We start from the raw sequence: 27,915 nt of genomic DNA, 5'->3' as shown, positions 1-27,915 counted from the left end.
CTGTGAGCCAACTGTGAAGCAGGGATCCCACACTTCCCAGGTGAAGGATCCACCTTCTGTTCCCCAGAGGTGCTGGGGTCACTGGTACAAAAGGCCACTGACAAACCATGGCACAGTGGTGCTGGCAGGGATGGTGGGTGTGTCCCTGCAGCCACCAGACTGCCGATGGCTGACTCAGGTGGAACTCTGCCACTAACCGCCGCACCCCCTGCTCCAGTCACGAGGAAGCATTTCTCATCTTTTTCTTTAAGATGCTGGTCTCCGTTTCACCCCATCACCAACAGCAGTTCTCCTTTCCTGGGTCTGGACAAGCCAAACCTACAATTTCGAACATGATACCAAAAGACAGATCGTTGCACTTCTACCTTTCCTTACACAGTAAAGAATCACGTGGACGATGGCTGTACTTTCCTGCACTGGGAACTTCAGTGTGGAGGTAAAGATAACCTCAAGCACAATGAAAAGAGCCCTGGTCACGCAGACACTATAGGAAAAGATTAGCTCAGCATCTTCTTATTAAACATGCTCCTCTACCCCCTCCTGCCCCACCCCCCACCCCTACAGACCTTTGTCAACTAGCAACATCATCCGAGGGAGGCAAAAGAGCCTGCCTGGGCTTCCCTGGACCACGAGAAGCCTCTCTGGTGACTGGAGCCACCCCACTGACTCAGAAGCTTGGGGCTCTGATCTGGGAGCCGTCACCACCTACTCTCACTTCATGTCTCAGACAGGCCCCCTGAAGCTCCTTTACGCCACGTTCTCTCGCCTCCAATCCCACATCATTGCCCACTCCGGCCGTGGAAGAGTTAAAGGCATGCTTGAAAACCACTTGCAACTACAGGGCAGTACATGCTGCAATTACACTATCAACTGATGTCATGTACAGCCAATGGCATCCGCTCCTCCTTCCTCAGGAAGAATTATGTAACTCAGGGGGGAGAAACTTAGGTCCACCGTGACATCATTTTGAGCTTCAACAGGACGCATTTGGGATCACAAATACTGCAGCATTGCAAACACCAGTCACTGCTACACATTCAAACAAATGCCCGCCCCAGCAGCTCTGGGCAATGCTTGTGCGCCTGTGTCCTACCTGAGGCTGTCGAGGACTGTGTGCTGCTCTCAGCATGGACGGTGGTCGATCTGGGAGTCAGCACCTCAGCTGGAGAAACCCCTGTGCTCTGGGGAGAAGAAGGCGTTCTGAGGAAATGTGAAGCTGGGCTGTACTCTTGTGAAACGCCAAGCACTGTTGTTGGTTCTTTAGCTGATGTGGGGGCACTGGTCAGGGAGCCCGATTGGGTAGTATCATCTATGGGCACTTGGTTCCTTCTCGTGATAACAGCAACTTGCGTTGAGATTTGTGGCACCAGAATGTCAGGACTGGTCGGCAAGAACCCTTTTTCGGCTGTAGTCTGTCCCGCTGTGGGGCCGGCCATCGGAGTTGCTGTGCTTGACAAGGGGCTGGGAGTGGGCACGGGGGCGTGCGAGGTCCTGAGAGTGGCGGCTGTCAAAGCTGGAGGTGTTTGGGCCACGCTGGTGCTCGTGGCTGGGAGGGTCTGCTCAGTGGAGGACTCTGCTAAGGTGGGCGGGGGACGAATCCCTGAGACCGAGCTCACTCTCTCAGCTTCCGTGGCCTCCGTGGGCAGAGGCTGCAGGCCTGGTGGCTTTGATTCTGTAAACATTTTCTCGTGGTGTGGGCTGCTCTGGTGCCCCGGATCTGCTGTTTGACCCCTGGAGAGCATTTCCACAGAGGATGCCGTTGTCGACATCCGAACTGCAGTCACAGGTGTGTCCCCTGCCCTGGGCAGGGCCAGCGTAGGAGATGAAGGCAGCAGGGTTGTCTGGGACACGGGCGGTGAGGCGGGGGTGGAGAGCGTCAAGGATATGGGTAAAGGCGGTGGTGAGGAAGAAACAGGGGTGGGTGCATCAGAAGTGGACCCCGGGGGAGGAGCGGAGGCCCTGGTGGATGACGAAGTTGAGGAGGAAGACTGGCGGGACTGTGACACCGAGGGCAGGGGCAAGGGGGAGCCGGACGAAGGAGAGTCACCAACAGATCCGGCACGCGTGCGCAGAAGCACCGAGGTTTTTGGCATGTTCATGGTGGGTGCGGAGGATGGAAGCTTGGCTGTGTGCAGACCCAGCGACTCAGTGGAAGGCTGAGCATGTTCCCCTCCATAGAATGAGACGTTACTTCTTTCCGTCTGAGCCCGAGAAGAGGAAGGGTAGTCTGGACGTGAGGAGTCTGAGATCTTAATAGAAGAGGTCGAACTCTCCCTCGTCTCCAAGGATGCCCCGCTGTCTGTGATGGACAGTAATGCCCGTTCTCCCCTGGTGAAAGTGGAGGAGACGTAGGCGTAGTCTGTGTGGTCGCTGGAAGCCTTCTGTTCAGCATGGGTGCCACTCACTTGTTCGGAGCTAATTCCAGTGACTGCAAAGGGAAAGACTAAAGTTAGGTCAACTAAACAAATAAGCAATCTCCTGAACACACCCTCTAAAAAAGACAGCCAGTGTACTATCCACGAACCCCAGTGGGCGAAACCCTTCCTTGGGGGTGCGGTTCTCAGTGGTGAGTTCTCGGGAGAGACAGTGTGCGAGGCAGGCAGGGACTGTTGGGTCCGAGGAGCAGCACTGGAAAGGGCCATGAGAGAGGTGGGGCCGGGGGCCCAAGAATAGGGAACGGGTCCAAATTCCTTCCACAGGCCTATTTCGATAAAAGCAAATTGGTATCTTAAAAGCTCTTAAGAGCCCACATAGAACTATTGTTCCCCCTGAATGGAAGAAGGAAAACCCTCCCAACTTTCTGTTCTGTATGAGATATTTCTTTCCCAGGAGATCGGTCTCAGCCACAATGTGGCCGTTCTCTTTTATGCAAGCATCCTGGCAGACACCGTTGGCATGTGTGGGGGGGCGGGAGGTGAGGGAACACAGAAAGTTCTCTTTGTAAAGATCTGGTAAGGTACTTCCACAGTGGACAGTGAACTGAATCATTCTGGGACCACGGGGCATGGACAGACGGCTGAAGGAGTGTGGAGCGAGGCCCTGCTCACCACCTCTGGGGGCGACGCCAGCCGCAGTCCCGTTCCCGTGCAGAGGGGCGCTGTCTGTTTCTTCGTCTGTTTGTCCAGGCGCCACCTCACGGGAGGTCACGCTTGCGTTGGTGAGAGACCGCAGTGTGCGCTCTCCACTGCCGGTGAACGTGGCTGACGTGTGCGGGCCGCGGGCGTGGGCCCCAGACGTCCGGTCGGGCCGCCCCCGGGCACCTGCGTGGGCAGTGACTTCCAGCTCAGGCCCGTCTTCAGTGGCTACGAGAAGATTGAAAAAGGAAAGATAAATACACAATTTCTCTCACAGGTGGAATCTAATGAACAAAGTAAATTACAAAGCAAAGTCGAGACAGACTCAGATAAAAGGCAGGCTGACAGCTGTTGGGGGGTGGGGGCTGGAGAGACTGAGCCAAAAAGAAGGAAGAAGAGAAACTCACGGTGTGAACGAGTGTGGCTGCGGGTGGGGGTGGTGGGAGGGAGCAGAGGAGGGTCGAGGGGGCGAGCAGTGGCGGGAGGAAACCGGACTTGGGGTGGTAAACACAGATGATGTGCCGCGGAACCGTGCACCTAAAACCTGTATAATTTTTTTAACCAGTGTTATACCACTAAATTCAATAAAAGGAAAAAAAAGGAAGATTGAAAAGGGGGTGACCGGTGAGTGCGGGAGGAGACAACAGCATGGACCTGAGTCTCGGGCGTAAGGCTCGCGTCCTGGACGTCGTTAGCCCAGACGCCTCCCAGGCTTCCTCAGGGTCCCCACCTGAGGAGACCAAACGCACGGGCCCTGCAGACGCCTGCCAGCGACTGAAAGCCCGGGGAGCACTGCGGATCAGCTTGTGCTCAGGTGACCGGATTTATGGGCGGGGTTATTACTTAACTGAACGGGATCAATACTGTATTCTGCTTGGAGACACATAATACATCGAGTTTCTGTCAGAGAAATGGGCAGTGGCTGCAGGGGAGGTGAATGGTGGGCTAAAGACTAACAACCCTGCTGGGGCTTTAGACCTTTTGACGAGGTCCTGTGGGAGGCCCAGTGGCGTGGGAACTGCCCCAGGGTCTGCCATTCGCGGTGTTTGGTCTCCATCCTCACACACCCGTGAGAAACTGCATTGTGATCAGAGGTTACGGGTGGGCTTGGGTTTGCGTGTGTGTGTTTTAAATGTACTTGTTTTCTTGGTGGGGCTAGCAGAGGGACAGGTGACACACGAATAAATATCCTTTTCTTCCTTTCTTGGACATGGAAGTGAGATCCAATTTTCCTTGGCCTAAATATTTCATAACCCGGCTCTATGAGAAAACAGGCTCTTTTCCTGGTTCTCATTCCTATTCCCAGACCGGATACCCCTGTGGCTCTTGATACCCCATGGAGACAACGTGATGGAAAACAGATTAAAGCAGAGTGTTAGGTAAGTTCACTTCACGAGAGGTTCGTGTTCACTGACGGGCAGAACTGAGCATGGGGACAGGGATAGGACGGTGACCTGGAGTAGCACCGAGAAAGCCGGGAACCAGGGAAAGATGATGCTTGACTCAGGGCCTCAGAGGCCCATGGAAGAGCCACAGGTAGAGTCTTCAGTGCTGAGTGGATCTGAGTGCAAGCTCCCCAGGCAAACAGGCCTGGGGTGGGAGGTCGCTGGGCTCTGTTAGACAAAATCTAGGCAAACAACCCCATGGGGCCGGCAGACTTCACTCTGTGGAGAGTCATGACCTCAAACAGAGGGGCTGCATCTGAACCCATGAAAGGAACGGCAGGAGAACTCTGAAAGGCCGGACGGCAGAATCGGCTTTGGGCAGCCCGAGGAGACGAGGGAAGGCATCGTGTGGACCCACAGTGAGGTGGGTGGTTTCAGGAATGAGGCCGCTCTGTGCCTCGCGCTTTATAACCGCACCCCAGAATCCACCCCGTTCTCTACTAGACCCACCTAAGCATTAGCCGCAGAGGAATGTGCACTGAGGGGCGGGGAAAGAGGAGGCTAGAGAACCCAGGCTCCTGGTTTGAAAGGTGACTAGTCTGAGCCCACAACTGTGAGGGCGGAAAATCACCCCTTTTGTGTAGGAGACAGATAATGCATTTTCCATGCGCAGACATAAAGGAGCGTGAGCATCTTCCAGCCATAATTATGGTATTCTTTCACGATAAGCACGTTTTCTCGGATCACATGAGTGGTAATACATGCTAATTTCCCCCACCAATTAGGATGTGCCTATGGGGAAACGCAGATGTTATTCTTAGTGGGGAAGAGGTAAGAATTTAAACCTAATATAAATTTAAATGATAAATGAATGCATTTTTGCTCTAGTCAGCACACAACTCACATGGATAAGCCTGCTGAGAGTGGTTTTTAAAAATTATACAAAACCAGCATTAGAAAGGAGCATCAAAAAAGTTTTCTCAAGCTGATAAATTGGACTTCATCAAAATTAAAAACTCTCACGCTTCAAATAATGCCATGAAGAAAGTGAAAAGACAACCCACAGAATGGGCAACAATGCCTGCAAATCATATATCTGACAAGAGGCTGGTACCCAGACTATGCAGAGAACTCTTATAACTCAAAAAAAAAAAAAAGATGCGTTACCCAATTTAAAAAGTCAGAAGATCTGAACGGACATTTCCTAGGAAGGTACACAAAAGGCCGGTGAGCCCCAGAGAAGGTGCTGGACCAGAAGGTGCAAGTCAAACCCAGTGAGATGCCACGTTGCACCCACCGGGATGGCGAGAGTCAGAAAGGGTGGGCGGCAACAGGCGCTGGCAAAGATGCTGAGAAACTGGAACCTCTGCACACGGCTGGTGAGAAGATAAAGTGGTGCAGCCACTCGGAACAGATTGGCAGTTCTTCCAAAGGTTAAAAATGGCCCTGGCTGGTGTAGCTCAGTGGATTGAGTGCAGGCCTGCAAACCAGAGGATCGAGGTTCGATTCCCAGTCAGGGCACACGCCTGGGTTGCAGGCCAGTTCCCAGCAGGGGACGCATGAGAGGCAACCACACATTGATGTTTCTCTCCCTTTCTCCTTCCCTTCCCCTCTAAAGATAAATAAATAAAACCAAAACCCAAAAAACAGCAATTTAAAAAAAGGTTAAAAATAGAGTAACTAACCCAGCAATCCAAGAGAATTGAAAATACATGTTCACACAAAAACTTGTACTGGGATGTTCACAACAGCCAGAAGACTTTTTAAAAACCTACACATCCACCAGTTGCTGAAAAGGTGAACAAAACATGGTCCATCCACACCATGGAATCCGACTCAGCCACAAAACGGAATGAAATACTGACACACGTTACAACACAGATGGGCCTCGGAAACAGCAGGCCAGCCTCATAGCAAACGACTCCATGTACAGGCAATGTCTACAACAGGCAAATCCAAAAAGTAAATCGATGGTGGTCAGAGGCTGAAAGGAAGAGAGAATGGGGCGTGACCTCTGGCACCGGGCGCCTTTCTGAGCGATGACGATCTTCTGGAATTAGACACTGGTGACGGTCACACAACTTGGTGCATGTACTAAAAACCAGTTTAAATCACACACGTTAAATGGGAGAATTGTATACAATGTGAACTATATCTCGATAAAGCTATTTTAAAGAGAGTTTCTCGAACAACCTTCCAGAAGCTGTGTGGCAAGGCAGGTATGGGGTGTGAGGTGGGTGAGAGGAGCGGAAGGCTGTGGACAGAGAGGTCCCTGAACTCTGTGTGGCATCGGCAGGTGGCAGCAGCAACTCTGTGGAGAGGCACCAGAAAAGTTTGGGCACACACTGGTGTCTCTGTGTCCACCAGCTAGAAGAACGGCCCGGGAACAATGAAACTAGAGGGGAGTGCGGAGCCATTTCATTAACACACGGCCCCACTATGCTACAGAAGATCACAGGCCTGGTAAGTCCCCGTCCCCTCCGCAGGGGCAGTTCCACGGAGCGGACACTCACTCGAGCGTTCCCCGCGTGGTGCCGAGGACTCCAGGCTTTCTGAGGAGGATGAGGACAAAGCCTCGGTGGCTGGCTCAGAGTAACTCTTCTCGGCCAGCGCCGGGTCACTCCCTCCAGACTGCGGGGCAGAGGCTGAGAACTGGGTCAGAACTGAAGCATCCACAGCTCCAGCAGAGGAAGCAGAGCTGGCTGTCACCTCTGCGAATGTCTTGCTGTTGGTCGACCCCCAGCGTGCGGTGCTCCCTCCTGCTCTGCCCCGCGGGACTGACACTGGCTCAGTCCGATACAGGAGGCTTCCGTTTTCCGTGTGAGGGCTGCTGGCCTGCTGGTGTCCTCCCGAGCCTGCAAGAAGGCCGCCGTTACACAGATGTGGGAGAGACCCCTCCGCCACTGAGAGGTGAGTCCTCTCTCAGCAAGGACCCCCCTGTGCAACGGCCTGGCACAGAATGTGTTATATGTGCGATCTGACATGCGTTTTCATATCCTAGGTAATTAATTCTGTTTCAGTGTCAATGAGGTACCAATACTAAGAGTAAACGCTGGTGAAGAGGGGAGCTGTTAAACAGCATGAACAAAGCAGCAGAGTAACTACTAAGCTTGAGTATTTTATTCTCTCTCCCCAAATGTGGCCCAGGGAGGGAGTGTGTCATGTCTAACAAATATGACATACCAAATATAGTGCTTGGTCAGAACCACTTTTTACAAACAGTTGTTATTAATAGATTATTCTAAATTTGAAGTATAATACACAAAAAATAAACTATAGAGAGTACGTTAAAGTCACGAAGTCAGGGAGCGTGTCTGTAACTGCACACTACAGTTTTAAAGATGATCTGGAGAATGACAAACTAGTTTTACAGGCAGGACAGGGCTCCGGTCGGAGCCGAGGCTGCGGTGACAAGACTCGCCCAACAGTGAGGGCTCAGGCTGAGGCGTCCGCTCGCTGGGCGCACATCCCCTGACCCTTAGTGTCCTTCCCCCTCCACAAAAAAAGCAGGGGGAGTGACGCCTGTCAGAAGACTTCATAACGTTGTCATAAGGACGCAAGTCAAAAATGTGGCAACGTGACGTACTAGATAAAGGAGACGGTGTCATCCAAGGATGCTCGTTTTTCTTAGAGGCGGCAAATGGTCCTGAAGCTGTCACTAAGTAAATCCAACACTTTTTAAATATCCGTAATAGATCAAGCAAAATGGAATACTTACTTGGGGAATCATTTTGCCAAACTCCTACCGAGCCCTCGGACGATGAAAGGCCGAATGCATCTTCTGCGGATGGCTCAGTGGATCCCCCACGCCCTGGATTCCTCACGGCCCCCGTGTTTCTTCTCAACTCTGCGTCAGCCGGTGAAGAGTGCACTGACGCTGAGGTCGTGGTAACTTCGGCGTCCTCAGGGAAACTGTCTGTTTCGCCTAGCAGCCCTGGACTGACAGGTGAAGACTGGGTCACCCTGGGGTCACCACTGGGGACGACGGTGGCAGCGTGGACTCTCTTTGTCCAACTGATGAAGGTGCTTTGGAGAGCAGTGGCGTTGCTCAGCTCCTCCGTAATGCCAGGTGCTAAAACAGAAAAAAAAAATGCTCAAGACTAACGAGTGGAGTTAAGAAAATCGGGGATGCATCTAGAAACGAGTAATGTTTATTACATTTTGGAAGGTAGATCTGGGTAACATGGACCCGATACACACACATTAGACACACTCATTCACTTCTCACAGAGCCAAGTGGAGAAGCGGTGACGTCCTTCACCAAGCACAGCGAAAAGCTTCCGCCCGAGCTAAAGGAAAGAGAAAAGAAAGAGAAAGCCTCTCGACATTATTTGCCTCGGATTTTATAGTGGAAGGTAAGGCTTCTACTCTTGAATTCACCTTAGAGCTTATATAGGACAGGCCATCGTGATATAGGACAGGTCTTTGTTTTACTGTAGCAGTTGTAACCTTTTGTTCAAGTGCCACGACAGAGGAAAAGCTGTATATAAAAACGAACAAAAACAGGGCTGTTCCAGGCGCCCAGCTCCCAGCGGGTTCCCCGTGAGGAGGCCCAGGGCTCTGCACAGCGGAAGCAGCACCAGCCCAGGGCAACAACCCCCAGCCTTGTCACCACCGAGGGTACGACTCTGTTACTTCCCACCTCACGGCCACCATAAACCTCGTGTTTGGAAAGACTATTAACTGAAATGCATTTACTAAGCAACAGACCTTCCAATCAGCAGGAGACAGTTACTGTTACCCCACTGATTTGATTTAATTCCAGCCAAAAGCAAACAGGCTCCATTATTGTACTTTGCCTGTTCAGGCTTTGGAGGCCGGCTCCCAAGTGTATGTTCTACTCCACTGGGCCCTGGCAGGCCCAGGACTCCAGGTTGGGAACAGTTTTCCTGATGAGATGGATGGCTGAGACGGGGTTAATTATCAAACACCTCTGAGCACGGAAGCACACACCACTGTTTAACATGCACAGAATCAAACACCACCGTTTAAAATGCACAACCTGCTGCACAAGAGGACAGGTGGCTTGCTCGTCGCTCCCTCTCACAGAGCCCTTTCCAAGGACGCCCTGAGCACAGACCTGGGCGCACACACCGAAAGGCTCGCTGCTCACCGCAGTGATCTCCAGGGAAGCTCATGGAGCGGGGAGAGACACAGCAAGCAAGATCCAAAAGCAAGTAAAAAGAGGGTTATTTTTCTTTTTAAGCCAAAAATAATAAAAAAGGACTCTATACCTTATCATGAAGGGTTTCAAGCTGTTAACGATGACCCAGAAAGAGAAGAAGGAAGTTCTCACTATAAATGGTTCCTTGAAGACCTGTCCTACGTACAGTTCTGGCCAAAAGCACAAGTAAATATTAAATATAACTGGAAAAAGAGCATAGGACACATAAAGGTCCCTTGGTCACGTACAAACCACAGGACCAACTATGCCCGAACGTGGCCGGCAGCTCTGGTCACTGGACGTTAGTGAGGACAAAATGAAGATGCAGGGGATCCCTACACACAGGAATTAGAAGAAGCAAAAAGACCCAGACACAAAAATAGAGTCCCCGCTTACCTACACCCACTACTTAAAAACAAAACCGCATTGCCCTGCCTAGTGTGGCTCAGTTGGCTGGAGCAGCATCTCACATACAGAAGGGCTCAGGTTCGATTCCCGGTCAGGACACACACCTGGACTGCGGGTCTGGTCCCTGGTCAGGGTGTGTACGGGAGGCGATTGATCGATGTTTCTGTCTCACATCAATGTTTCCCTTTTGTTCTCTCTTTCTCTCCCCCATTCCTCTCTCTCTAAAATCAATAAATATATTTAAAAAAATAAATAGCATCTTTTATTTAACAAAAGAAAACAGAAACACATTAATATAAAAAAGGAGAGCTTCCTATAGATGCATCCCAAACCCTCACTCAACCACTTAGCTGCTCAGACCCAACTTCATGACCGTTATCATCTAACTCCACCAAGTTACAGCCTCCCTGGGCTGCTGGGTGCTCTTCCAAAGCACGTCCACTCCCAGTCAGCGGCATTATCTCGTCCATCCAATGTACAGTGGCGGTTATACTGGACTCGGCCTGAATACCGTCCAGCAAATCAACGGCCACAGAAATATTACAAAAGTCACAGATGCTACAACCACAGAAAGAAAGGGGCTGTGCTCCCTGACCTGTGGGGGCTCTGTGCAACCTGCGCTTCATCAACTCATTATCGTCATGGCCAAAAGCGGCCACTCACTGACCAATTATGATGAGCCACACTGTACGTGCACTTTACACACTGCGCGTGCACTTTACACACTGCGCCAAGTCAGCACTCTGCACACAGATCTCACTCAGTCCTCACAGGGAAGTTCTGGAGCAGCGTGAAGACTCCTGTAGAGCCAGTGCCTCTTCCTCAAAAGACAAAACGTTTGGTCAAACAAATCTACAATCAGCACCTAATCACTAAATGGGCACCTGCTAACGACACACAGGGGAAATTTCCTACCATGTTTCTAATTAACAGGCCTGCTGTATTGATTAGTTAGTAGTCAGCCTTCCTTCATTTCTACCCTTAAAGCAGCAATTCAAAAACAGGAAGACCATCGACTGGGAGCAGAAACAAGCGAAGTCCCCTGAGTTTATTACAGGAGGTGGACAGAATGACCGCTCCTCTGGTAAAACACTTGGGCCAGTCTCTAGCTGCAGCGCAAACACGGGAGCTTGGGGCGAGCACCAGAAAGCTCTGCCTTGGCTCGGCTGCTACCCAGAACCTGCCAAAAATCTGGCTGAAGCAGCTGATATTTGAGAAAGATACGCTAAACCTACAGTCTCTGGGTTATTTACGCTCGCTCTGCTAGATCACCACCAAGCGATTTACCTGGACCACATTAGCTCAGCTCCCACAGAAATACTTTCATGAGTTGAGATCCAGTATTACACCCTCAGCTCCAATTGAGACTCCATATAAAATATCATCTTTTAAAGAACATTAGCATAATTTGCACAAAACAGCAATTGATGGCATTTTCCTATCATGATTCTCAACCTTCCTTATAGAAATATTCCTCTCAGAATGTGTTGCCCACGAAACACAGGCTTGTGGATGGAACTGTGTGCTTACTCATCAGACTACAGTCTCGGGCCCCACCCGGCCTCCCTTTGTGCCCTGGTTTCCAGGAAGCTCAGCAGTAAATTTAGTGATCAACTGTAGCTGCTCTCACACAACTCAACACACACAGATCTCTTCCCACCTTCAGAAGAGATTTTTTTTCCCTGTCAGTTGCTTTACTTACTTTTTCCCCTTGTGATCAAATAATACACAGTCATTATGGAAAGTAGAGAAAGATACAAAGCGGCAAGAAACATCATTTCAGATAGCTTCCGATCCCTTTTTTAGATCTGACTCAGGTCTCTGGGCCTACACCTGCTTCCAAGTGTGCACTGGCTGCACTCGACCTCTGTTTGGAGGCCGGTCCTGGAGCCAAGGGAGAGGCGGTGCCGCACGGCCGTTTCTGTGCAGCAGGGTGAGGAGTGAAAGAGGCACGGAATACAAAGCCTGATGTGTTTGGAGCAACAACAGACGCTGGAGCTAGAAAGAATCTTTAGGGTCATCTGACCTAATCCTTTCATGTTGCAAATGAGGAGCCCCGCTCCCCCTGGGCCCGGCTCCTGGGGGACCCCCTAGCGATCACCCGGTGGGCAGCACCGCTCCCCTGGCCGGTCTGAGAGCCAGGGCTCTCACTGACTCACATCTACTAGTGTGTGGAGTGGCCAAGTGTCGAAAGACCCATGCGGCCACCGTACTTCCTCCGCACCCCGTTCCACAGATGGGCCGGCTGGACCGGGCGACTCTGGTCTGCCTCCAACAAGCCCTGCCAGCCTAGAGCTCTTGGACCCCCTGGCCAGAAAGGGACGGTAAAATCCCAAGACACAGATTTAATGGGAGGAGGGAGGTATACCAGGGCTCTGGCTAGCAGGGAACGGGGTGCTAGCCCAGCCTCAAAAATGGAGAACTTGGTTTTCTCATTGGCTTCAGGTCCCTGTGCATGTCCCCTCGTCACTCCCCACAGGGAGGCTGGAGGCTGGATCCATAATTCCCGGATGCCTGGCCATCCCCTCATTTAATAGCACCCAGTACCCTCTTCAGCATGTGAGAAGGAGGTCGGACTCTAACTAGCACAGAACACCCAGTTAACTGAGAAGGAAGAGAAGTTCTCAGTGAAAGACTCGAGAATGGAAAGACAGGGCACTATTCTTTAAAGTTGAAAGTATAGGGTTCTGCTCTGACCAGTGTGGCTCAGTTGGTTGGGTGTCATCCTGCAAAGGGAAAGGTCACCAGTTCGATTCCCAGTCAGAGCACATGTCTGGGTTACGGTGGGGGTAGGGAATGTACCAGGAACAACCAATCAATGTTTCTCTCCCTCTCTTTCCTCCTCCTTTCGCCCCTCAAAATAATTAAGTAAAACTTTTTTTTTAAGTATAAGCTTCTGAAATGATGAATGCTCAAAGAATTTGAGGACCAATTATTTTTTTAATGTTGAAAATACAGGGGACCACAGAGTCAAGTGCAGTAAAGCTAGAAACACAGGCTGATTTTCAAATATAACACAGCAGTGGGTTGAATATGAATTATAAATGTTGCATGACCCTGACCAGAACCCAAGTGCAGCTTAGAAGATGCTTCCTTCCCACCATCTAGTGAGGCTGGTGGTAAATCACTGAACCACAGAGCTTTGAAGCTGGAAAGGATCATGGCTCTTATCTGATCTAACCGATGTTTAAGAATAATCCTAAATAGCAATCTCCGAAAAACACGAATCATAAATTATACACATACTCAGCCAGCAGGAAATGACGCACAAAGTGTATGGAAGCGGAACTGGCAGCTTTAAATAGGCATCGCAGAAAGGACCTCCGGGGTTGGTTTCTGTGCCGATGACACAGACCCAAACCTCTGGTCTTGCAAAGTACTTCTACAAAGCCCTGACCTTCAAAAGTTTTGAAAAGTGGCAATTTCGAGGGCAACTTAACTTCTATTTCCCACGAGTATTTCTAACCCAATCTGTCCTGCTCCCTCTGGCGTGGGGATGAAAACACACACAACATTCACCGAATTGAAATGAAACCTCAAAGAAGAGAAGAGGCAGGCAGAGTTTCCAATATTTTCTTTGGCCCGCGGCTGGGTGAGCCCTGCGAAATACGGGAACATGCTACCCTCATTACTAATCAAATGTAGCTTGATCCAGGGCAATGGGAAACCTAGGAGAAGTAACAGACACAACCCCCTCAAAAGGGTTACAGTCCATCTGGGCAGAGGGACACTGGGTCACCTAGTATGATAAGGTATCCGAGACGCCCAGGTCAGAGGGCTGAAGGAAGGCTTCACAGAGAAGGAAGGAAATACCTGAGTGAGACTTAACTGATAGCTAGGAACTGGAAATGACAAAGAGGTGAACCCGCCACTTCTGTAGCCTTGCAAACACCTGCATTAGATGATTTTTTTAATGATGCCTAGAAAAATGCATACGTTATCCTTGCCATTAAAAGAAACTTTTGCAATAGTGAAGAAATATAAACCCGACTCCCAATCAAATGAGAAAAAGCTCACCATTTCATTCACCTAGCATGTGGTCTCCTGTGCAAGAATTCACACCACCGACACTTCATCTTTGCTGTGTGTGTAGGTGTGTACATGGGGGGAAATGGGAAAAGCAGGGGTTGGAGGACAGAAAGCTCTAGATCAGCCACCAGACCAGCTATTATCTTCCTCTTTATACAGTTAAAGAAAACATACTTAAATTTTCTTTTTAGATTTTATTTATCTGTAGACAGAGGGCAAGGGAGGGAGCTAGAGAAAAAGAGAAGTATCAACGTGCGGTTGTCTCTCGCACACCCCCTGCTGGGGACCTGGCCCACACTCCATGCATGTGCCCTGACTGGGAATAGAACTGGCGACCCTCTGGTCTGCAGGCTGGCACTCAATCAACTGAGCCACACCAGCCAGGGCTTTAAAAGAAATCATTGATTGATTTTAGAGAGAGTAGGGAGAGAAACATCGATTGGTTGCCTTCTATACACTCCCCACCTGGGGATGGAACCCACAACCTAGGTATGTGCCCTGACTGGGAACTGAAACTGCAACCTTTTGGAGTATATGGGGCAATGCTCCAACCAACTGAGCCACCTGGCCAGGGCAAAGAAAACATATTTTAAAGATGAACTTCAATACTGAGATAAATTGTGTGGGTTGTACTTTCACCCCGAATACTTTGCATTCGCACTTAACGTCTTTTTCCCTTAGTCCATCATGTGACAAGTATGTCCAGCTCTACATGTCTACTTACTTCTATTCTGAGTGACGTCAGAGGGTGACCTGGGATAGGGGTACTCACTTGCAGAACGATCTGAGGGAGAAGGGTAAGCCGATGTCCTGGAGAAGTGCAGCCCAGAGAGCTCCGGTTCCGGGGAATTTCTCTTCCTGGAGAGTGTGGTCTCTTCTGCCATCTCCAAAGCAGGAAGAGAGGACTGGCTCAAAATGGAAGTGGCCACTTGGGGATGCACAGTCACTTCTTCGGGGAACCCCTGCCCCCTGGCCGGGGAACCCCAGGATGTCCTGCTCTCTGTGTGGGAAGGGGCACTTCTTCCCTCTGACCCTGTACTGCTGGACGGCAGGGGAAGCCTTCCCAAGGCTGAAAGTAGACAGTAACAATTAAAGTTCCACCAGGAGACCTCCAAATGTCTGAATAGTCTGTAAGTGGGCGCAGCGCTGACCTCTGTAACATACACAGACATGAGAGGAAGTCGGGAGCAATTCCCTCTTCTATGAAAAGCTAAGCCCTGAACGAGAGTCCACAAAGGAAGATGAAGACTGTCTTTAGACCTCACAGACAAAGACTTTGCATCCTGTGGCGAAAGTATCCGAGAACGGGCACAATGAAGCTAAGTATCGGACGATACCAAATCAGAGATTGGTTTCTGATCCACTTGACTCATCACTCACATTCCACAAAGTTGGTTTAAGAACTTACTTTAATTCATCCTAAACAAAATTTCCAATACCCAGAAGACCAGCAAACCCAGGCAGCATTCTGTATAGAGGTTCTAAGCTCTAACTCCATTACTCGGGAATAAAACACAAAATACTCTCATACGTACTTTTTACAGAGTTGAGCACTGTAAAAAGGTGTAACTAGGGCGTCAAACTGCAAGGCATCTTTGGTGGCTCTGTTTACTTTTGGGCCATGCCCGAGTCCTACTGATTTTCCTTTGTGAAGAGTCTCTATCAGTCCTTTCCTCTCCACCCTCAAGGCCACCAGGCCACATTTTAGCACCCAGTGTCTAGATTTCTATGTCTGTCTGAGGGGTCCCCCTGACTCCAGGTTCCTTCCCTTCAACCCATCTCTCTCTCTCCAGACATCTTATACCCGCCTCCCCAAATCCGCTTTAATCATGTCACTGCCTGGTTCAAAAACTGTCAGTGACTCTTGACACTATGCCAAATCTAAACTGCCAGCCCTTTGAGGTCCTCCGTGATTGTCCCTAACGACACCTGCACAGCCCTCCTAACCACTGCTCCTGGGGGACTTACACCCTCCCCCAGGGAGGCTGCTGGCCTTGTGTCCCCCAAAGGGCCCACACTTCTCTCCCGGGCTCACGAGGTCCGGGCACCCACTCCCCAGCTGCCCTTCCACCTGGCTCGGATACACAGACTTAGGCTCAAATCCCAGTTCCGAAACCTGTTAGCTGTGGGTTGACTTCTCTGAACTTTAATTTCCAAATTCCTAAGGTGAGAATAATGTGACCTCATCGGCTTACTATGAGAACTGAGAGACCAGACATGTTGGTATGTAGTAGGGACCTAATGAGCACTGGCTTTCTGTCTTCCCTTCCTCAATCAAATCTTGTTCATCCAGCCCCAACCCCATCTTGAAATATTCTGTGAAAAATGGCAAAGGACCAGCTATGCAGATTGAAGCCAGAGTATCCCTCTGAGGTACATCAACACAAACAGCCGCACATCCCACCACAGCTGGTACCTCTGATACCTGCAGTGTGTGTCAGGTTCACTGATGCTGTTTAGATTCAGACTGGCCATGGAATATAGATTCTATGGGATTGGACAGGACCCTCAGCAAATCTGCACCCTTGACTGGGTTACACTTAGAGCTCAGTTAACTGCAGAGTTGCCTGATCCCCAGCCCAGGACCTGAAGACGGTGCTGAGGCTCCAGAGGTGGAGGGAGACCGGCGGCATCTGTGTTTTCCAGTATTGGACACACATACATGGAATGAGTGCCATCAGCACTAACTCACCTAAGGTGCTGCTCTGGGAAGTCAGAGCTGTTGCTGTCTCAGCCCCAGCGGGGACAGTGGTGACATTTGCTCTCAAGGAGTTGTTTCTTCCTCCAGCACCCGCTATTCCAGTTTGAGGAGTCAAGTTTTCTGCTGCATCTAAAGAAGCGTGGCCTCTGCCGGGGGTCTGGACCATCACACGGCCTTTGGGGACCACTTCGGGGAAGTCCACTTGACTCTGATCAAAGGGGATGCTTTCTACCTGGGGCTCAGGGCTGCTTTCCGGCCAGTGGTTCCTTACGGCAGCTGAAACAATCAGAAAACAGATCAGTGAGAACACGCTGCCTTCAGAAAAGAGAAATAACCCTTCGGAAACACCACCACGAACAGCTTTGTCTGCAAGAAGTGAATTCAAGTAAAATGATTTCACCTTTCTTTTTCCCCCTACAGTAATTATTCTTACAATCAATCCGGTGGAAGGAATTATAAAGCAACAATGGTATACAGGATTACACTTCACCGTTAAGTGGAATAAATGATGAAAATTAATAGAGCTCAACATGGGACTCTGGGAAGAAGACTTGAACTTCTGCCACCTGGGCAAGCTCAGAGCGGGCATGAGGAACGAAGGTCACGGGTGAGCGGAGAGAAGGAGGCTCTTCACCAGCACCAAGGCCATGAACTAACTGTGTCTCCTCGATGGTGGTGGGAAAAGCTGGCAGATCTTACTCCTGACACTCACTCTTGTAGGCAGGAGGTGGGACATGAACAATTTTTGGAAAATATGTGAAGACTCGGGCAATATTACCAAAACCTTATTAATGTAAGTAGGTTTGGTACAGTAACTGCATAGGAAGGAAGGAAGGAAGGAAGGAAGGAAGGAAGGAAGGAAGGAAGGAGAGAGAGAGACAGAGAAGGGGAGAAAAGAGAGGGAAAAAAACGAAAGGAAGAAAGGACGGACCTAAAATCCCTACAGCAGATCCATTAAAGCAGCTGCAGTATAGCCATATGAAAGGATACTATGACATTAAAATTACGTTATAAAATAAAACAAAGACAGCCTACAGGTACCACTGAGTTAAAACAACAGGCTTCCAAACAGCATTTAGAGTAGGGTCTCGTTTTGTTAAAAACAGTGACCAAAGCAGCCATGTGTGTATGTGCCAAACACTGGTGTGAGCGCTCGTTCACTTGGTCCCTGCACCTGTTGGAGGGAGGCGCCTGGTTCTCCCCACTTTGCCCGGAATGCAGCGGGGGCCCCGGGGCGGTCCTGTCCCTGCCTGCACCACGGGGCAGCCTGCTCAGAGCCCCAGCCCCTGAGCTCCGGGCTGTGCTCAGCTGGAAGCTGAAGTGCTGAAGGAGCGTTGGAGCAAATCCTCCTGCGCTCCCCGATTTCCAGTTCAGAGGTGCCGTGAAATGTTGCCTAATAGTAGGAACTGTTACTTGAAGTTTATAAATTAGGAATGTATTTATCTGAGAAAAAATATTAGGTGATCATTTACACGTCCATATTGCCCAAGATGATCACCAAGAGGGCATGAGTTAAAAACATTGCAAGGATGAAGTTAAAGTTGAGGGTAAAATCAGGCACAGAGGAAATCACCTTGCAGTATCAAGGTCATTTGGGAAAGGCAGGGAGTTCCGAGTTAGGGCAGGTGGGTGGGACGCCCAAACCCACCCCGAGAAGGCATGTCACACACGTAACTTTAAATTCTCTAGCAGCCGCATTTTAAAAAGTAAAAAAATCACAGGTGGAATTAATTTTAGTAAGTATTTTATTTAATCTGACATATCCAAAATTGTGCCCTGGCTGGGTGGCTCAGTTGCTTGGAGCATTGTCCCATGTACTAAAAGGCTGCAGGTTTGATTCCTGGTCAAGCTACATTCCTTGGCTGCGGTTCGATCCTGGGTCGGGCAAGTACGGGAGGCAACCCATCGCTGCTTCTCGCATCGGTGTGTCTCTCTCTTTCTCTCTTAATAAACACATCTTCAGGTAACGATTTAAAAATAACGCCACTGCAATATTTAATCGATATAAAATTATTGAGGTCTTTGCATTTCTTGTCTTGAACCTTGGAAACCCAGTGACTATTTTACTGGCCATGCGTTAAGAGCTCAATAGCTACACGTGGCTCCTGGCTACCCTGTCGGACGGTGTAACTCCAGATCAATCATTCTCCACATTTCCCACTTTGGACCACTCCTAGCAGAAGCAGTGGGGTTGGAAGGGTGGGGATTATAAAAACTTCCAGAAGAGGTTCTAACAAACTTTCCTAAGGGAATCATTTCCTCCCCCAATCCCTTGAGATGACTGTTTTCATGCTTCCTCTTCTGCTTCCTGTCAGTGATAATTAACAGAAGCTTCCTGAAGGGGGAGGGGTGGTGTCCGGGCATTTGGGCTCATCTGGGGCCCATCCCCAGACAGGCGAGGCACAGACTCACCCAGAAATAGGATGTGGACGGGTGTTTCCAGGAGCAGCTGCAAAGTCACTAAGTTGAACCTGAGACTCTGGGGTTGTGAGTGGGAGTGACCCACAGGACACGCTCCCTTGGTTCCTCCTATATGAGCTGCCCAGGCAAGCTGGCCTCCCAAAAGGGGGTGGAAGGGTCTGAGGATGCTTTCTCTATCCTCTTGGTATAATGAGAGAAATTATTCTCAAAAGAAGCCAGAAAAAAGTGATTGCGGGGAGAGAGAGGGATTGAAACCCCATGCCCCAAAGCTGGCAAGCCATAAGCAAAGATAAGGAAATGAATGCAGTTCTATTACACCCTAAGACGAATGTGAGACTTCTGTAGCTGAGCCTCTGAGGAAGCAGCAGTGTCTCCTTCTGCAGGGATCGGAGTGGCAGTCCCAGATCCCAGGCAAGTTAAGGAATTCCACCGCCGGCTCCAAAAGGGAAAGAACGGCCACAGAACCGTGTGTGGCCACCGCCGAACACAGTCTGTCCCTGGAGGGCTGACAAAAGACGGACAGAGAAAAAAATGCACACTGTCAACAAAACCAAAAGGCGGACAACAGTCCTGCGGTATCCCAAATAACCTTGCCACTAAAAAAATGCTGAGTAAAATATTTTTCAGAAAGATTTCTACATGTATTGCTGAGTTGACAAGTAAGTAAAGAATCAAATCTCCTGAGGCCAAAAATGAAGCAAGAGCTAGAATTCAGGGGGGTGAGCTAACTCTGAAGCTAGTAGCTTCCCTGAGGCACCTGCTCAACACGTGTGACCTTGAAATTCCGTTCTGCCAGCTTCGGGGAGGCAAGAGACAGGAGATAAAACTCTCAAGGAGGGAGTTTGGGAGGAAGCTCCTGCATAAGCTCCAGGGACCAGGGCTGCACCTCAGGTGTCAGGCAGACAGAAGCCAACGTGCCCTGCAGAAGCAAACAGCAAGGAAAACAGCAAGGCCCTTCAGTCTTGATTGTAGGTAAAAGGAAAAGAAATCTCACACAAGAATCTGTAACCATAATGCTGGCTCTCATGTGCATGCACAGCACAAACTCACAATACCTGTGTTGGCTACACCTCACACCAAGCCTGTGCTTAAAAGAGGTCTTGAGCCTTGTGACTTTACTAAGAACCACTTAATTTTGTACTTCAAAAGGGTGAATTTCATGGTGTTTAACGTCCATCTCAAACGCAAACACACCAACACACAGAGGTCCTATTAATGGAGGGACGGTGGTCCTGACACACGGTGCCTTCAGGTGCTGGGCGGAAACAAGAGGTCACAGTCAAAAAATCACGGGAAAAGCACCCATGGACAGAAGTCAGCAAACTGGATAAGCAAAGACTTCAAATACCAGAACTATCAGACAAAAAGTATAAGTATACAAAAGTACATGAAAATAAATACGCAACGAAGAATGAGAGAAAAGAGACTATAAATAATATCCAAAGATATTTTTTAAAAAATAATCTAAAATGGAAATTCTAGAAATGAAAAATACAATAATTGAAATTAGAAAACTGAACGGCAGACTAGAGAGTTAAGAATTACAAGACAGATAACACGAGAATGCCCAGGTTACATAAGAAGACAAAACAAGAAAGAGGGGAAAGTACAAGGAAGACAGAGAGAGAAAGCCCAGCACACACCTACCTGGGTTCTAGGGCAACAGAGTTAAAGGAGAACAACCAATATTCAGTGGGTAACGGCTGACGATTTTCCAGAACTAATAAAGAGCATGAATCCTTAGCGTAAAGAAGCCCAACACATCCTAGGAAGCTAAATTAAAAGGAGACACACACCCCGATCATATGAAACTGCAGAAAACCACCGAAAAACAGCTAAGTCTTAGAACCTGGCAGAAGAACATAAGTGGCCAAACACCTGCAGAAGCTGACAAGTCTAACTGCTGAGCTCTCAACAGCAGACGTGGAAATCGAAAGACAGCGAATAAATATTCTCAATGTGCTGAGGGAGATAAAACCAGAATCGAATACTCCGCAAAGCTATCTTTGAAAAACATCTTGAGACTATGTTTCAAAATAGAGACATTCCGGTCAAATGTAGGTTCATCAACCATATCCACTAAAGGAAATTATGGAGAATTTATTTCAAGCAGGAAAAAAAAAGTCCTAGATAAAAGCTGTAAGATGCAAGAAGAAATGACGAGAAAAGAAAATAGTAAATATGTGCATAAATCTGAAGGAATATTGGATCCATAAATTAATTTCTCACTTGTGGGATTAATGAAACAAGACAAGAGCAAATCCTGGAGAACGACGGCACCTAAATGGGCAGGGGAAGCCCAGAAGCATGTTGTAGGAGGGAGGTAGCTTTAAATTATGGCAGTGATGCACTGCAAAGTTCCTCAATCTAACCCTAAGCAATAGAAATAGAGTGTATCAGTTCTAAATGGTAGCGCTTGAAATGATATAAAAATTTCCGCTGAGAGAAATCAATGAATATTGCCTAAAACCAAAACAGCAAATATCAATAAGTAGCAACAGAAGCATGTGATTTAGAGACATGGACACAGTCACTAAAAGAGTGAATTAAAAGGGTTGAAAGTGGTTGATTCTGGGAAGCAGAAGATGATGACGGTAGGAGTGGCTGGGGTTTTAAAGACAGCTTTAGAAAACGAGCAAACCGGGATCCATGTGCGTGGTGCATGATGAAAGTTCTGCATTCTCCGTACGCGAAGAACTGTTCCACATTCTTAAAGTGCACTGTCATAAACAAAGAACACGGGTGTGCGATGCACAAAAGACAGTGGAGAACAAATACATGAACGTGTTCTTAGAAAGAAATAAAATTCAAATCCAAACCAGAAAAGATCTTTTTAAATTTTTTATATATTTTCTTTTCCTATCCCATTGGCGAAGATTTTAAAAATTATTATCTAGTGTCATTGCACATACAGAAAACAGACGCTCACTGCCACTTAGCAGTATATGGTTCCCCAACCATGATGCTGTTACAGCTGAAACTGAGAAAAATAATATTGAATGTAAACTTTAACTGAAAAGTAAATTTTTAAAAAATTTACAAAAGGAAGCAAGCAGATGCACACCGTGTTGGTAGCAATGCCGCAAGCACAGGCCTGAGAAACTTCGTCATCTGATGAAAAAACTTTACAATTGGGCCTATATTTTGAACCAGGAATTCCATTTCTGAAAATTAATTCCAAGGAAATTATTAAGGAAGTACACAAAGTTTCAAGCATAGGAAGTTTATCACAGCATTGTCTATAACAATGAAAATTGGAAATAACCTAGATTTCTGCAATAGAAACTTAATTATGAAACAACAAAGTTTTAAAGAACTGGCCAAAATATATTACTAATAGTTTTAGATATGTATTATGTTCACCCTCTATTGTTAAGTAAAAATATAAATCACAAAATGCTTTGGACCGTATGATCTCCTGTTAGTACAAATATATCTTTCTCCTAAGAAAAAGAACAAAAAGGGTTGGTATCTTGGTCTCTCCAGGTCTGCAGGCCACCTGGCAATGGGCTTTCTCTGGTGCCCAGACCTGCCCCTGCAGCAGGGGAAGCCTGAGGACTGAAAGATGAGGTCGGCTCATGCAACCTGCTAAGACAGTGTGTGGGTTTGGGCCCTGGTGCCGTTTCTGAAATGTAAGCATTTGAGTGGCTTCTGACTGCTCAGCTGAAGGGCTGGTGAGTTTACTTATGTCTGGGCCACTCAGCCTCTAGATGCCTCACCACTCTGAGCACCAGCCGTGGCCTTGGCTGGTGGCCCGACCCAGGAAAGGTGCCAGTGACCACCTCTCCAGAGCAGAGAGGAGGCACACCCCTGGTCAGTGCTGCCACCGCAGAGACCTGCTGGTCTGTGGTGCCACCACCGCCCTTCCCCCCACGTCCCTCTAGTCACCGTGTCACAGCTGCTGAAGTTGGTGAGAAACTGTCACCTTTTTGACCTTTTTAATCTAGGGATCTTTCTCTTTTTTTTCCCCCCAGGAACACAGGAGGCAACATAAAGAGTTGCCTGCTTTACCTATACCTTGTGAATCTGTGTCCCCTGTGCAAAGGTCCTTTCACCTAGAAGGAAAAGAGCCTGCTTCCGGCTCCATGCCTGCGTCTAGAAATTCATTTCTGAGTAAGACGGGCATCGGCAAACATGGATTGTGGTTAAGGACAGGCTGTCTGGGTGAGACTTCTGGGTGCCCTGTGTAAGGGGCAGAGCCAGATGAGACATATAATCTCTCTGTGCCTTGGCTTCTTTGCCTGTGAAATGGGAGAGTGAGCGTTCCTGTCTCAGTGGGCTGTTAGCAGTACACACACACACGAGAGCTCTGAAGGGTTTCTCCCTGGCACATGGTGAGCACGATGCGCATTGCGGCCATTCACTGAATCGATGCCTATCAACTTTCCACAAACACCTGTGGGGACGGCTCTGGCAGGCCCTGCCAGCCAGTCATGGCTCCGCCCCCCAGTCCTTCCCCAGGCAGCCGATCAGAGCTGGCAACAGAGGTGGAAGCTCCTACACCACACAGACCCCCAGGCCCTCCTGGAAGTGAGGAGTGCATTCTGACGAAAGGACAGGCTGGCTCAGCAGCTGCTGGGGCAGCTTGTGCCCGGGTCTAGCTCTGCTCCATGACACCCTCCTGGCAGGTGCAGGGAGGACTTGGGGCACAGGGTGACCACCTCTGGCATGACATGTCCCTGATGTCACTGGCCTGGAGTTCCAATAGAGCAGTATCCTGCTGTGCCCTATTTTACTCTGGACGCCCCTCCACCTCTCACACTGCCCTTGAACTATCCCTCACACAAGAGATGAACAAAGCAGGCAGGCTTGGGGATGTGGCACCAGCCCCTCCCTCTGCCGCTCAAGGTCTGAATGAACGGACTGTCAACATCCAAGTGCTTTGCATCATTCCATGCTGTACCTCAGGAGGACAATGGGTCAAGTGCTAAAATATGTATTGAAATCAAAGGATAAACCCTTCAGAAGCCCCGAGCTGCTTAGGGCCAGTGCGGTTGAGTTTTGTTTGCGGTGCGGCTCCCTGTTCAGCACAGGTGCAAACCCTGAGTGGGAGAGTAAGTCAGGAAACTGGACGAGGCTGAAGAAGGACCTGCCACAGGTAGGGAGAGGGCCCAGGGAGCCTGCTCTTACTCCTGGTGAGGAAGAGAAATGGCCCTGGAGAAATGGAAAGGGTTGCCTCAGGCTGCACAGCCTGGGCCAGACGGGGAGTGTGAAGAAGAGGCTGTGCCCCTGCAGGTGCTCAGGGGCAGATGCAGGGGCAGGAGGGGCGCCCCGAGGCTCAGCAGAAGCTGGCGCTCCTCCCTGCACCCAACCCTCCCCCCTGATGGTCCAAGACAATGTGAACCCCCCCTCAAATCCTGTGGCAACTGAGCCACCCGACCAGCCTCACCTTGGAGGTTAGGAATCCCAATTTCCCAGGTATCCTCTGAGCTGGAAATGCCCCCCTTCCCTCTGCACTCAGTCCCGGGTCAGGCATCGCTTTCCCTTGTACCAGGAATGCAGATGGAATTAACCAGACAGTTTTATTGCTTTGCCTGCTTCCCTACCCCCGAAGCCGATGACTTCCACTTCTGTAGTGTCTTTAACGCTCCAAACCATCTGTTTGTGAACCAACATTATCAGGGACACCGGCACGGCCCAGGAGGAGCATTTCCTAATGAGCAGCTGCTACAGAGTCAACTCCTCCTGCCCCTCCTACCCCGAACAGGGGTCTTCCAACTCGCCCTGTTTCTGAGCAGTGGAGTGGGTGTGGATGGGGAGTGCACTGCATCATCCCAGAGGCAACTTCCTCCAGAGGGCTGGGGGGCCCACACCGCTCCAGAGAGCCATGGGTCAGGTGCTGCCGGCCTCAAGCTTGGGTTTCTGGGGCACAGAGTTGAAGCACCAGCCCTTTCTTTTCATTTCCCTTTCAGGTCAGCCTTCAGCACCAAGTGCTGAGGGTTTCACATGTGCTATCTCATTTAATGTGCATGTCCACCAGTCAAGTGGGTGTCGCAGGGGCGCTGAGGGGCAGAGTGATTAAGTGATCACTCAAGGTCAGGCACTCGGCAGACAGACACAGTCTGAACCCAGGTGCCACTCTGTCACTCCCCAGCTTACTCTAGGTGCTAGCCCTCAGTGATCAGGGCCAAGCGGTGCCATCGGCCTTTAACTTCAGCCTTAAACCCGATGGCACTGACATGTTTCTCCCTCAGAGGAAGGAGACAGTGAGTATTCCACGGGCTTCGGAATCAGGGAGACTTGCTTGACAACAGCTGCACACTAGTAGCTGGAAGACTGCACCGGAGGACTTTTAAATCAGCTTCCACGTCGGGCAGGAATTTCATGGGTAGTGAGAAGAAATAAGAAAGAGCAGAGGTAGACTAGAGAACAAGTTTGAGGGACAAGAAACATGTGTTTTTGAAATGTGACGCTGGGCGGAGGTGGGAACTCCCAAGTGGAAACATCTTTAACAGGCAGTTAAGGACTGGGGACTGTGGATCCGAAGGAAGGACAAACAGAGGGCACAGGATGGGAAGAGCAAGGGTCAAAGACTGAGGTCGGGGAAACTTGAATCTGGAGGGAGGAGAACCGCCAGCGAAAGAGACACAGACGACGAGGGAAGGACAGGACAAAATTAAAAGTAGGGACCAGGAAGGTGGGAAGTGTTGGGCTGCAGCCGAGAGGGGCCGTGGACGCCAGGCCTGCAGGAAGGGATTACTCAACCAAAGCCCCAGGACTCTCCAGAATGAGCCTTGGTAGGTGGATGATGAAGCTGGGCTGCTCGGGGTGGGGTGGGTGTGGGTGTGGGTGGAAGGTCCGTGAGGAAGAGGCTCCGGAACAGGCCGGCCGGCGGAATTCCCCATCCCCGCCTCTCCCTGGGCCTCCCGGGATCTCCGCTGGGAGCTGCTCTTTGTACCAGCATGGATCGCACATCCACCACGGCAGGCTTCTTTGTGATGTGTAAAGATTTTCTCAAGATTCAATTGCTCAAATAGGGAGGGGAGAAGAGATACTTTTTTAAAAAGAGAGAAGACTATTAGTCCCCTCTCTCGTTAATCCCTCTTTGGGTATTGGGGGTGGTTATAAATCACAAGACAAGCAGGACTTGACCGAGGATAAAATTATGTTCTTTTTCTCAGAGATCAAATAAAGAACTACCACTTTCATAATCAGCAAAGCACTTTCGATGGGCTAATTTCGGGCCCCTGAGTTAGCCTGTTGGATCCTGGCATCCTGAGCGGTGGGCAGGATGGGAATTCTCAGCCCACGCCACAGAAGAGAAGGCCGGGACTCGGCGCCGAGGCCGCCTTCCCAGGGCGACCCAGGAAATGAGTGCAGAGCACAGAAAACGCCAGCTCTTTCATTCCCCTGTCTCTCCTGATTGACCACCCGTATGCAAATCAGTGAGGACGGAGAGGCAGCTGAGCCAGCTCTTCCCTAGTCAATGCAGCCTGCGTCACTAGCTGGCACCCACAGCGCTCTGCATCGCTCATTCTGGCCCAAGTTGGGGAACGGGCTGGGTTACCTTCACTGTCCCCATCCCTCTCTGAAGGTGACCCCCACCATTAGGGACCATAGCAACTAACTGATCTGACCCTTAAATGACAGAGTTGGGCTCCTAGAGGTAACAGTTCCAAATCCACAATATAGCCATTGAGTGGCATTTATGAATTAAAAAAAAAGTTGACTTCCATACTCCTTAGGATAGCTATTATTTTAAAAAAAAAAGGAAAAGTGTTGGTAAGGATGCGGAGAAATTGGAACCTTCTTGCATTACTGGTAGAATGTAAAATAATGCAACCCCTGTAGAAGACAGGTTCCTCAAAAACTTAAACACAGAATCACCACATGACCAATCTCCCACTAGGTCTACACACAAAAGAGCTGAAAGCAGGGAACCAAACAGATGCTCGTGCGCCCATGTTCCTCGAAGCACTGCTCAAAACGGCCACAAGGTGGCGGCAACCCAAGGGCCCAGCAGTGGAGAGTTGGAGAAACAAAATGTATTTCCATACAATAGAATATCATTCAGTCTTAGAAAAGAAATTCTGACACATGCTACAACACGCGGCAACCTCGAAAACTTAATGTAAGTGAACTAGCCCAGACAAAATAGGACAAATACTATATGATTCTCCTTATGTGATGTACCTACAATAGGCAAAGTCACAGACAGAAAGTAGAATCGAGGTAGCAAGGACTGAGGGAGGGAGGAATGAAGGGTCCTTACTTAACAAGTTTCTATTTGGGGTGATGAAAGGTTCTGGAAATGGATGGTGATGGCATGGGTACAACGTCGTGAATGTGCTCAATGCCAATCACTTGTACACTTAAACATGGCTGAAATGGTAAACTCTGTTATATATATGTATGTATACCTGTGTATGTATATTTACTGAGCATCAACCACACATAAGACAAGGCAGCGCCTGCCTGAAGGAGCTCACCACTTCCAAGAGGGCTGAAGCTCTCAACAAAGCCCCACGATGCCACTGGGGGGTGAGAAGTGGCCCCGCACCACAGAGGGGCCCCCTGGGCTTGGCAGGCACAGGGCTGAGACCCAGACCCTCTCCCCCCTTCTCGGCTGCACCCCCTCCCCCCTTCCCAGCTGCAGGGAGGGGGCCCTCCTCCAGATCGGGGCCTCCCACCACAGGCCCTCCTGGCCTCACAGCGTTTGTCCCAGGACTCCTCTAAAGGAGGGGGCTTCGGGCCAGATGGCCGGCGGCGGCGGTGGGATATCTGGGGGCCGTG

General features: G+C 49.6%; 1 protein-coding gene across 5 annotated transcripts in view; it reads right to left on the bottom strand.

Annotated features, from left to right (window-relative positions):
• HEG1 (heart development protein with EGF like domains 1) overlaps positions 1-27,915 on the bottom strand; it is a 90,702-nt gene that overhangs the window by 47,068 nt on the left and 15,719 nt on the right. For 4 of the 5 annotated variants that reach the window (XM_037132121.2, XM_053672842.1, XM_037132113.2 and 1 more), the window contains exons 2-7: positions 16,753-17,037; positions 14,833-15,129; positions 8,178-8,531; positions 6,973-7,314; positions 3,048-3,302; positions 1,094-2,428 (exon numbers count right to left, since the gene is read on the bottom strand). In XM_037132121.2, the coding sequence (XP_036988016.2) occupies positions 1,094-2,428; positions 3,048-3,302; positions 6,973-7,314; positions 8,178-8,531; positions 14,833-15,129; positions 16,753-17,037 (2,868 nt within the window). The remainder of the gene's footprint in view (positions 1-1,093; positions 2,429-3,047; positions 3,303-6,972; positions 7,315-8,177; positions 8,532-14,832; positions 15,130-16,752; positions 17,038-27,915) is intronic. The other variant, XM_037132104.2, reaches the window with a different exon arrangement.

Source organism: Artibeus jamaicensis, unplaced genomic scaffold, assembly GCF_021234435.1.
Source record: "Artibeus jamaicensis isolate MK-2021 breed Jamaican fruit bat unplaced genomic scaffold, CSHL_Jam_final contig_793, whole genome shotgun sequence".
Classification (NCBI taxonomy): domain Eukaryota; kingdom Metazoa; phylum Chordata; class Mammalia; order Chiroptera; family Phyllostomidae; genus Artibeus; species Artibeus jamaicensis.
This window is presented reverse-complemented; position numbering and strand designations above follow the sequence as displayed.